Raw genomic sequence first — 10,978 nt, 5'->3', positions numbered from 1 at the left:
CCGACCTAAGCTCAGCCTAGCTCGCCTCTACGCGGGTGCTCTCTTCAACCTCGTTCTGGACGTTTTTTGCATTGACTGAACTATGCTCAGGAGAGCCCATACACCCTACCAAACACCTAAAAGTGGATTGGGAAGGGAACTTTTTAGTCTCATGCACCCTTGTGCATGCTACCAAACACACCCTATATACTGAGCTCCTTCCCTCGGACGGAGGCGACAACATTGGGGCATTGGGCCATGTAACGCCCCAGACACACCCGCCGGCGGTCGTTACTCCTGGCGGGATCTAGACTGGGCCAACATATCAATACTAGTCTTTTCTGCGCACTTTGTCCTCATTCATGCGCACCCGGGACCAACTTCCAGTCCAGTACCCGGAAAAGAAGGAATTCCTTATTGATATGAGTAGTCTATCATCCCTAATAAGCCAGACTATCACATACACCACCACTCAGAGGAACCGACGTCCTCGTCGGGCCACAGGAGCGTTCCCTCTTGGTACAAACGTCTATGCATCCAGTCCAGTACATGTACCATGCCGTGTGCCACGACGGGTCACAAACGTCATGAACAACATGACCGCACACCTGCCCGCAAACATCCGTGTAACCGCGAGGGTTGGCTTTGATACCAAACTTGTAACGCCCCGGACACACCCGCCGGCGGTCGTTACTCCTGGCGGGATCTAGACTGGCCCCACATATCAATACTAGTCTTTTCTGCGCACTTTGTCATCACTCATGCGCACCCGGGACCAACTTCCCGGTCGGTCACCCACCTAGAACTACTCCAAGCCAAGCACGCTTAACCTGGGAGTTCTGTTCGAATGGGCTCTCGGAAAAGAAGGAATTCCTTATTGATATGAGTAGTCTATCATCCCTAATAAGTCAGGCTATCACAAGCCATCAGCATCGACGGACACAACCTCCGCTTACAGGAAGGCGTATCAGCGTAAGTACGTGTGCACAGATCTCCCGACTGCAGCAGCAACTCATCGGCAAGGCGCGGCGCCGGGCAACCAACCCATGGAAGCCAGAGGCAGGACGCACGTTGTCGGCAGTGCCTTGGCAGGTGGCCTAGGCGAGCCACATGCCCTAGAACGCATGGTCGCGATTGGCACTCCATCGCCGTCGGAGGCCACACCCACGGAGAGCGAGCTAGCAACCCAGCTCTTCATCATCTCCTGCATCGACCTACGCCCCGCCGATCTGCAAGGCATGGCTGCACTGAGACATCTATATCAAGTCGAACATCAACACCTAGCTGTACGACTACATCACGCCTAAGAAAAAAATCTTCATCGAGCACATCTACGAGAAGCTATCACGACATGCACCATCCATACGTCAGGCCAGTGTGAAAAGTGATGCAATTTTTCATCGACTTCTCCGGCGCGACACTTCATCGACACTTGGCCGTCGCAAGGGACGCCTTCAAACGATACATTATCGTCGACACACCGTTGCGACGCCATCAACAATAATTCATCGCCAAGGTCTTCATCACCATCATTGTGAGTACACCGTCACCATCTCGTTCATAAGATGGACACCGAGCATTCTCTGAATTTTTTTTCTACAAGACGCGACCTCGACGACGGCAATGACCGCGCCATGACGACGGCATCGACCGCGTCATCCATGACATCACGGCTGCATCGACATGGTGTCACTACAATGACGACCCTACATGGCCACACGGTTCTGGCAAAATCGATGTGTGTTTGATGGGCTTCCTCTGGTCTTGGCAAAGTAGATGGACTCATCACCTACGACATCCTCTCACACCCACAAGGTGTATCGTTCATGTCTGCAGCTCCGTCATAACGCATTTTTTTGCGCCTCCGGCTTTGTGCGGCTTCATCATCCATGACGACTACACCATCTACCACGACTACCTCGACCACGGCTACATCATCATGACCGGCTTCCTCGACAACGACATACATGGCTACATCTACAGCTACTCTTCGGCAATAACTCCAGTCAACAACATATGCCTCGTCACTTGCGTCCACGACACTCCCGCTATGACTGCGGGAGGGAATAGAGGAGAAGATAGCGAAGGCACCAGAAAGGGACGCAATCACCGCACTTGGTGTCGACCCATAAGATATGCAGTTGGTGATGGCGCATCGAAGAGGAAGACGAAAGCACAAGACTTCAAATTCAGTCGCAATCGTTCGATTCACTCCAGCTACGACTAAGGAGGAATGTTAGAATATACTTTGGGTTTAAAGATAGAGATAAGGAGTAGAGATCGAATAGGTTTAAACCATGTATTACTTGTCTTGTACTCCAAGCTTCTACCCCTTCATGTATTCTATATACCCCATATGAAGGTCACATCAATATACATAATATTCAGCCATCTACACTTTCCACACATGGACCACCTTGTCCACCCCTAGATCCGCCACTGCTTATGGTTGAGGTAGCGGCTATTTATAGTCGTGGATGATAACTGAGGGTCTGCTATGACCGTTGGAGGCACACTCACAATGACCACGCAACATGTGGCTAATGGTCGAATTTCAAATCCGGTGTATGTGGACTCACTTGCAGGGCAAGGCATCTGACTCCTTGATGAAGACATTTAACTCCGATGCCCCGAAGACATTGAGGCTAAATAACTCCCCTGGAAGGATATTTCAAAGTCTTCTTTCTCAGAAAAATAGGTTGGATTGAGCAGACACAAAAGACTTTAATCAAACTTTCACTTGAACCCCTCTAAATGGCACGTTTTGTCCCATGACTCAAATAGAAGCAACAATAGATAAACTAATAAACAAAAGTCTACACAAAAGCTTCTCAAGTTTCAAAGTACGTTATGAGTTCTTCAATTGTTTCACACAAGGGGTCATTGTAGAAATTGTGGTGGAAGCGTTCTACCCTCTCGTGAGAGGGCCGCATGTATTTATTGATAGGAAGGGGCTTATCCATTGAGCGCATACAATGACTTGGAGTACAAGGAATAAGGTAGAGATAATCTTAACATAATTTAAACTACCTAACAGATTTACTAGATGCGCTAGGAACAACCTATCAGCTTAACAATAATATCTTCAACACACCCCCTTAATCACAGCCAAGTTGAGATTACGTCTGAATTTCTCAAAGCTTCCTCTGGGTAGCGCATTGGTGAAGCCATCTGCAATCTGATCACCTGAATACACAAAGGGAACATCCAATCGTTTATTGGCAACTCACTCTCTAACAAAATGAAAGTCCATCTCAATATGTTTGGTTCTGGCATGAAAATCTGGATTAGCAGAAAGATAGGTGGCACCAAGGTTATCACACTACAAGCAAGGGCTTGCACTTGTGGTGCTCTTAGTTCTTTTAACATGGACTGAAGCCAGATAATTTCTGCAATAGCATTGGCTAGTGCTTTGTACTCAACATCTTTACTAGACCTCGAAACTGTTGCTTGCTTCTTGGCACACCATGAGACAAGATTAGGGCCAAAGAATATGGCAAAGCCACCTGTAGACCTCCTGTCATCAACACTGCTTGCCTAGTCAGCATCAGTGAATGCACTGATAAGGTTGGACTATGACCTGTTGAATGTTAGCCCAACACCAAATGTATGTTTCACATATCTCAGGATACGTTTAGTAGCAGTCCAATGCAGGGTGGTAGGAGCATGCAAAAACTGACACACTTTGTTCACAACAAAGGATATATCTCGTCTAGTAAGAGTCAAATATTGAAGAGCACCAATCATGCTTCTATACTGAGTACCATCCTCTTCACTAAGAGGCTCACCTTCATATAAATACAACTTCCCTGAGCTAGAAAAATGAGCTGGTGAAGGCTTGCAACCCTGCATACCAACTCTCTTCAACAAATCAGTTGCACATTTTTCTTGAGATAGAACTATACCATCTTTGTGTTTCTTGACTTCAATACCCAGAAAGAAACTCAAGTCTCCAAGATCCTTTAAGGCAAAGTCTGAGCCCAAATCCTTCAAGTGTTGTCACTTCTTCATGTGATGAACTTGCGGCAATAATATCATCAACATATATGAGCATGTACATTGTTATATTGGACTTATGAAAAATAAACAATGAAGTATCAGAATTGGAAGGAACAAAACCAATGCTTTGCAACTTCATGCTCAACAGAGAGTACCATGATCTAGGGGCCTGTTTAAGGCCATAAAGAGCCTTATCAAGTTTGCGCACATGAAACAATGCATTCTTGCTCTTAAACCCATGTAGTTGTTTCATATATACCTCCTCTTTCAGAACACCATGTAAAAACACTTTCTGTACGTCCAGCTGTCTTAAGCTCCATTTCCTAGACACAACAATAGACAAGACCAATCTGATGGTAGCAGCTTTAACAACTAGACTAAGGGTGTCCTCATAATCAATGCCATATCTTTGTTTGAAACCTTTAGCTACAAGTCTAGTTTTATACCTATCAATGCTGCCATCTGATATTCCCTTAATTTTGTATACCCACTTACAATCAATTTTTTTTACCTTAACCTTGTGGAACCAAGTGCCAAGTCTCATTTCTTTTTAAGGCCATGTATTCTTCTTTCATGTCTCTCTTCCAATTTGGATCTGCCAAAGCTTCTTCAACAGACCGGGGCTCTCCTGTGGTACAGGTTAGTCCAAACTTCAAAATATTTTTGTAATTTACTGATTTAATTTTGCCTGTTTGTAGCCGTGTACCGGGACACGTAGAGGTGGATGCAGCAGGCCTTGTTGCAGAAGATCTCGCGCCCGTCTGCGCCAGCAATCCCGAGGAAGATCTCGTGCCAGAAGTGGCGGGCAAGACAACCTGCGCGTCGCTAGAACCCGAGGGCAAATCAACACCGATGCCAAAGGGAACGCCAGCATCTGGCGCAACATCACCAACCATCGTGGGACCCATGACAAGGCCCACACCAAGGTCACCATGTGAGGAGGGGCCCCCATCCGAGGTGCGAGTGGACGAGCGCTGCGGGTGCCGCGCGTGCGTGGCTGGCGAGGAGTGGGCCTCCTCAGCCCCACGCAGTTTAGAGACGACGAGGCGTCCCGAGGCGGATCCAGGTGGAGGCAGCGGTGGATCTGCATGGGATCGCATGCCTGGCGATCCCGAGGCTGCACACTGGGGCGAATCAGTCTCACGTCTCTCGTTGTTGTCCTGTTCTGCAGCATGAAATAAGGGTTGATTCACCCTGTTTTGAGCATTTTCTGAGCCGATTGCTTCAGCAAAAATTCTTCCTGCACAATCTGCATCATTAGGAGGCTGAGAAGCAGGGTCAGAAGAATTATACATATGATCAATAGTATTATTTTCCTCTATAGATGAGGCGGTAAGATGACTAGGAAGAAGAAAAATTTCTTTGCGTAGGAGTGCCCCGACGTTGGGATGTAGATTTTTGAAAGGAAAAACTGACTCACCATAAACAACATCTCTGGAGATGTAGACGCTGCCTGTGGAAACATCTAAGCATTCCACACCTTTGTGTTGAGGACTGTATCCAATGAACACACACTGTTTGGCTTAAAGGAAAGTTTTCTAGAATTGTAGGGTCGTAGGTTGGGCTAGCAGGCACAACCAAAAACTCTGAGAGAGGCATAATTTGGTTTGATATGCAAGAATCTTTCAGTGGGTGTCTCAAAGTTAATAACTCGACTAGGCAGAATATTGATGAGACGAGTAGCAGTAATAAAAGCTTCATCCCAGAATTTTAATGGCATGGATGCATTTGCAAGAAGTGAAAGGCCAACTTCAACTATATGTCCGTGTTTGTGTTTAGCAGAGCCATTTTCTTGGTGGGCATGAGGGCAGGGGACATGGTGAGAAATTCCCAATTTCTAAAAAAATGGGTTAAGTTTTTCGAACTCACCACTCGAGTGTGATTGGACTGAGATAATTTTGCTATTAAATTTTCGTTCAACAAGTGCTTGAAAGTTTTGGAAAACTTGAAAGACATCAGATTTATGTTTGACAAGGTAGATCCATGTATACTTGCTATAATCATCAATGAAGCTTACATAGTATGTGTGTCTACCAATAGAGGGAGTTGCTTTCCCCCATACATCAGAAAAAACGAGTTCTAATGGTTTGGACGAAACACTAGTTGACAGAGGGTAAGGTAATTGATGACTTTTGCCTTTGTGACATGAATCACAAATTGTTTCATTACTAGGCTGACCAACAAATGGGAGCTTATTTTTCCTAAGCACACGTTGAACAATAGCAAAAGAAGGATGCCCTAAGCGATCGTGCCACCTTGCTGAGGATAATGTGGTGACACCAAGACCTTGTTTATTGGAACTCCTAAACCGAGAGATCAATGGATAGAGGCCAGCAACGCATCTACCTCTGTAGAGAATTCTCCTCGTTGTTTGGTCCTTAATCAAGAAGAAAAATGGGTGAAACTCAAGAAACACATGATTGTCCAAAGCAATGCGATGAATAGAGAGGAGATTTGTTCTAGCATGAGGTGAATGAAGGATTTTTTGAGATAAATAGGACGGCTAGAGTTATGCAATACTGATTGACCAATATGATCTATTCTCATACCTCACCCATTGGTGCCATGTATCTGATCTTGACCGCGACATTTCTCCTGGACAGTCAGCTTCTCTAGCTCTCCGATGAGGTGGCCGGTCGCCCCGCTGTCGACGTACCAGTTTGTGTCCACCCCATACTGGGTGGCATCGGCCACCTTTTCTTCAAGAGCATCATCATCAAACCTGTACCAGCAGTCCTTGGCACTACGACCAAGTATTCCACACATCTGGCACTGGATGGGATCGTTGCTTCTAGAGTTGTTGCCGTTCGGCGGGCCACCGGGGCCTCCTCGACCGCCTGGACCGCCGCCTAGTCAGGCACCCTTGTTGTTGTTGTAGAAGGGGTGCCCGCTGCCACCGCCACCGCCTTGTTTCTTCCTATGACCGCCACTAGATTCCTTCTGATCTCGAGGCTTGCCAGGAGATGGGGGCGGCCCTCCATGACGAGTAGCAGTGTTAGCAGAGGACTTGAATCCTCCATCGCCTGTGCCTCCCGTGAACAGCTCCACGCGCTGATCGAAGTTGCAGACCTGTGCGTAGAGGAAGTCGACGGTGACCGGCTCCATGCGAGCGTCTAGGGCCGAGACTACAGAATTGTAATCAAGGTCTAGTCCCGCGATGATGAAGGAGAGGAGTTCGTCTTCATCCAGTGGCTTTCCCACATCAACGAGTTCATCTGCTAGTGCCCTCATCCGTCCGAAGTACTACGGGGCAGATTGGGTCCCTTTCTGAGCATTGGCTAGGGAGATGCGGATGTTATTGATACGTGAACGAGATTGTGAAGCGAACATATTACCGAGGGAGGTTCAGAGCATGTGCGCTGTGCGGATGGAGACCACCAAGACGAGCACATCTCTTGACACATTGTTCAAGATGTGCCCAAGGACCTGTTGGTCCTGTCTCACCCATGCCTCGTAGGCTGGGTTTGAAATCGACTGATCCTTCTCATCTTTGTCCTTGACAACGATGAGTTTCTCCGGCGCACCGATAGAACCATCAAGGTAGCCATAGAGGCCGGTGCCAAGGAAGTGGGGGAGGATCTGTGCCCTCGAGAGGAGATAGTTCTCCCTGGTGAACTTCTCCGCGACTTAGGGTCCAAGACTGCCGGAGATAGCTTGGGTTGATGATGAGGACGCCATCAGAGCTATCGTGGAGATTGTTTTTTTCTCTCTAGGACATAGGGGAAGATGTAGCTCTGATTACCATGTAGAAATTGTGGTGGAAGCGTTCTACCCTCACGTGAGAGGGCCGCGAGTATTTATTGATAGGAAGGGGCTTATCCCTTGAGCGCATACAATGACTTGGAGTACAAGGAGTAAGGTAGAGATAATCTTAACATAATTTAAACTACCTAACAGATTTACTAGATGCGCTAGGAACAGCCTATCAGCCTAACAATAATATCTTCAACAATCATAACTCTTGGTTAAACCAAATCCTCAGGGACTTTCACCCGTGTATACTCACAAACACATTAATCCCTTACATGGTTTGTCATTTAATCATCCAAAGCCCTTAGATGGGATTAGATACACTTACAGGTCATCACACGGCCCCTAACTTCTTTCTTTTTTGTTCTCTAAAAGGTTATGTGTTGAGTTCTTTGCATGCTATTACTAATTTATTGCTTGATAATAGCAGATTTAATCTATTGTTTATGTGATTTTCTTGTGTTCCTTGCTACTTCCAGATACCATACATCATTTGAAAAGGCAACTTGGGAGTTTGCATTTTAACCTGGTTGCACCGAGTGAGCACGTTACTGTAGTTTGGTTTGATGTGGATCTTACGGTCCAGACTCCACCAATCTCACAAGGACGGATGCCACCAGCCGCCGCTCACAAGCTCAGGTGCAGATGACTCAATTTCTTAGGTTTTGTCTCCTGTCGTTGAACTATGTTGTGGTGAACTTGTTTTATAATCTCTTGTGGAAAATTAGGCATGACAATAGGAAACAACCGGCTAATTATGAAATTAATGGGCAAAGAAAAATGTGATTACCACAATCCATGACAATGCCACACAGCCTTAGTTAACTGAGAAATATTCGTTCCATATCATGCCCACATTTATTTAGCTTTTTACATCAAATGGAGGCAAGTATTTTATGGTCTAAACATCATATGCAACCTCTGTTTTCGTGCTTTTATGCTCTGTGTTTCGAAAGACAAATTCTGGTAGAAGCATGATAAGATGGATAAATTCTTCAGTACTGAAGCCCTGGAGCAGTAATCCGCACATGCTTGGCAAAATAATGGAGGTCTGGCATCTAATTTAAATAACTCAAAATCGATGAGTTGAACACAATTCTTCTTTTTACTTGAAACGGCACAAAATTTATCGATAGAACTACAATTGACACAGAAAAGGGTGTATGTGAGAAAAACAAATTACTTGAGCCAAAATACACAGTAGTAGAATTTTCAGAAAGTCCCTAAATATTACACATGGAGCCTAACATCCTTTTTCAGTCTGAAGATATCCCACCAAGTACACCTACTGATACACTTAACCTGCAGCAAAATGAAACAAACAACACACAAACCAAATTAGTGTGCATCCAGATTTTATAACAACTAGCCTACATACTACTCAGCAGGAGCTGTTGTTTGTGCCATTAAGCTTAAATCAGTAGCATCAATTGTGTTTGTCCGTAGAAGAATTTAAGTATGAAGAGTTCAGTACCTGACAGTGAAAAATATGAACTCAAGAGAGTAACTAGAAGAGCAGCGATTCTAATCACAATTTGATGCCAGCCAACTCGAAGATCTGCTCAGCCTGGTCCGGGAACACTGTTATGAGCAACAACAAAGCTGCATACGTGGATAAAACGACGATCATGATCTGATGCACACATTATTATTACTATTATTATTGTTATTGTTCTGAGATAGGAAAGTTAGCTCGGTCTTACTTATCAAGACAGTCCCAAGAACTATGGAGATCTTCCCCTGGATGGTCACAAGGCCGGCTTTCCCCGCATTCTGCAGCTCGGCTTCGCCGACGGTCTCGAACGTTCCTGCGTAACATGACGATTCATTACATCACAATCCAGAAGAATTGCAAAAACACTCTACGTTAACACCTCAACATTTCGTCAGTAAATTCTAGAGAGGATTTAAGAGCAGTACTACTGAATGCTGATACCTGGTTTCAATGTCTGAAGACCCGAGGTGATGCAGGCCAGGTTCTGGAAGCCCTCTCGCTCCAATGCATCTGCAGCCGCTGTGGACCTTCAGCAGATGAACAAAATAAAAAGGGCCAAGTTAGCTTCTGACAGTGAACTACAAAAACAATTTTTTTTTTTGGACCAATGCTAATGTTATAGTAGTTGTAATAATGCTAATGTTATACTAATATATTGGTTATGAATTACTAGCAGCCTGAAGAAGGGGCCTTAACTAATTTGTTAACTGAAGAATTACCTGAGGCCTTCCTGGCAGACGACCAGCAGCTTGCTCTCCGGCGAGAACTTGCTCCTCACCGTCTTGGTGAAGTCCCGGTTGAGCTTGGTGAAGGACAGGCCGTAGAAGAGGCCGGCGAAGTTGTTGTGCGCTTGCCGCTTGATGATCGTTCCTGGCAGAGAAGAACACACTGAAATTCTTGAAGAAACTGCAGGATAAACAAGTGTGCCGGAGTGCGAGCTCTGCACGTAGCGCGCAGTATGTAGTAGTAGTACCAATGTCGTTGTCCTCGTTCTCGATGTAGAGCGGGACGTGGGCGGAGGCCCTGACGTGCGCCCTCTCGTACTGCCGCCGGTCCCGGACGTCCAGCACCGTGTACCCCTCCTCCGCCACCAGCCGCTTCGCTTCGTCGCCGTCCACGAAGCTCACCTCCGCGCGGACGGCGACGGCGGCGGCGGCGGACCTCCTAAGGGACAGGCCCCCGCTACTCCGCCCGGCGGCGCCATTCCTGAGCCTCACAGCTATCCAAGAACCTCTGAGCCACACGGATTTGTTGCTCAGAACGAAGCCAGATTAACAATGGAGAAAATGAAGGGGGAGGCGTATCTTGGCTCACCTTGGGGGAGAGAAGGCAGTAGATAGACCAAGAACTGCCATTTCTGCTTCTTGATTCTCTCTGCTCTTTTCTTTGTTACAGAAATTTTTGTTCTCCTGGAGAAGAAAGAAATGGGCTCTTTGGGGGAGGCAAATGGATTTGCAGCAAGAAGAGAGGGGGATATCCAGGGGTCCAATGGGCTCGTGCCACGTCGGATCCACGCTGGAGAGGGAGAGTTTTCATTGGGGGGCCCACGAGCCCATAGCATATGGAGTGGCACTGTTCCTGTTTCTTTGATGCCGATTCCTGGAATTTTGGAACATCTGTGCTGGAGTGACACTTACACTTAGCTAGCTAGCAGGATTTGCAATGAAAGTGTGCTTCTCAGCCCGAGCTCAAATGAGTTCGGGGTAAATGGTAAAATTCAAAAAAAAAACAGATTTAAAAAATATTGAATTTTTT

The 10,978-nt window shown here is 46.3% G+C and overlaps 1 protein-coding gene and 1 non-coding gene across 3 annotated transcripts; both read right to left on the bottom strand.

Moving 5' to 3' along the window:
• Positions 1 to 7,031: 7,031 nt before the first annotated feature.
• LOC123400566 lies at positions 7,032 to 7,170 on the bottom strand. The gene has a single exon (XR_006610798.1). It is a non-coding gene; the product is annotated as a small nucleolar RNA Z247 (small nucleolar RNA).
• Positions 7,171 to 8,810: 1,640 nt separating this feature from the next.
• On the bottom strand, positions 8,811 to 10,661 carry LOC123395041 (rhodanese-like domain-containing protein 9, chloroplastic). Of its 2 annotated transcripts, XM_045089956.1 has the most exons (7): positions 10,538 to 10,656; positions 10,197 to 10,456; positions 9,943 to 10,093; positions 9,665 to 9,750; positions 9,432 to 9,536; positions 9,203 to 9,330; positions 8,811 to 9,030 (listed from the first exon to the last, which is right to left on the bottom strand). In XM_045089956.1, exons 1-6 carry the CDS (start codon positions 10,576 to 10,578, stop codon positions 9,257 to 9,259), a joined length of 717 nt encoding a protein of 238 aa, XP_044945891.1. In that variant the 5' UTR covers positions 10,579 to 10,656; the 3' UTR covers positions 8,811 to 9,030; positions 9,203 to 9,256. The 2 variants fall into 2 exon arrangements, with proteins under 2 accessions (XP_044945891.1, XP_044945890.1); XM_045089955.1 differs by having other exon boundaries at positions 9,943 to 10,456; positions 10,538 to 10,661.
• Between the last annotated feature and the right edge of the window lie 317 nt (positions 10,662 to 10,978).

This window comes from Hordeum vulgare, chromosome 5H, assembly GCF_904849725.1.
Source record: "Hordeum vulgare subsp. vulgare chromosome 5H, MorexV3_pseudomolecules_assembly, whole genome shotgun sequence".
NCBI lineage: Eukaryota > Viridiplantae > Streptophyta > Magnoliopsida > Poales > Poaceae > Hordeum > Hordeum vulgare.
The sequence above is the reverse complement of the archived record's forward strand: the minus strand, read 5'-3'. Positions and strand labels throughout refer to the sequence as shown.

What these genes read in the sequence shown, in the direction of transcription:
- LOC123395041 (XM_045089955.1), bottom strand. Translation starts at nt 10,578, where the DNA reads ATGGCAGTTCTTGGTCTATCTACTGCCTTCTCTCCCCCAAG. An exon ending in ACTGCCTTCTCTCCCCCAAG is followed by an intron (nt 10,457 to 10,537) that starts GTGAGCCAAGAT and finishes CGTGTGGCTCAG; the next exon opens with AGGTTCTTGGATAGCTGTGA. An exon ending in TCTTGGGACTGTCTTGATAA is followed by an intron (nt 9,331 to 9,431) that starts GTAAGACCGAGC and finishes CCACGTATGCAG; the next exon opens with CTTTGTTGTTGCTCATAACA.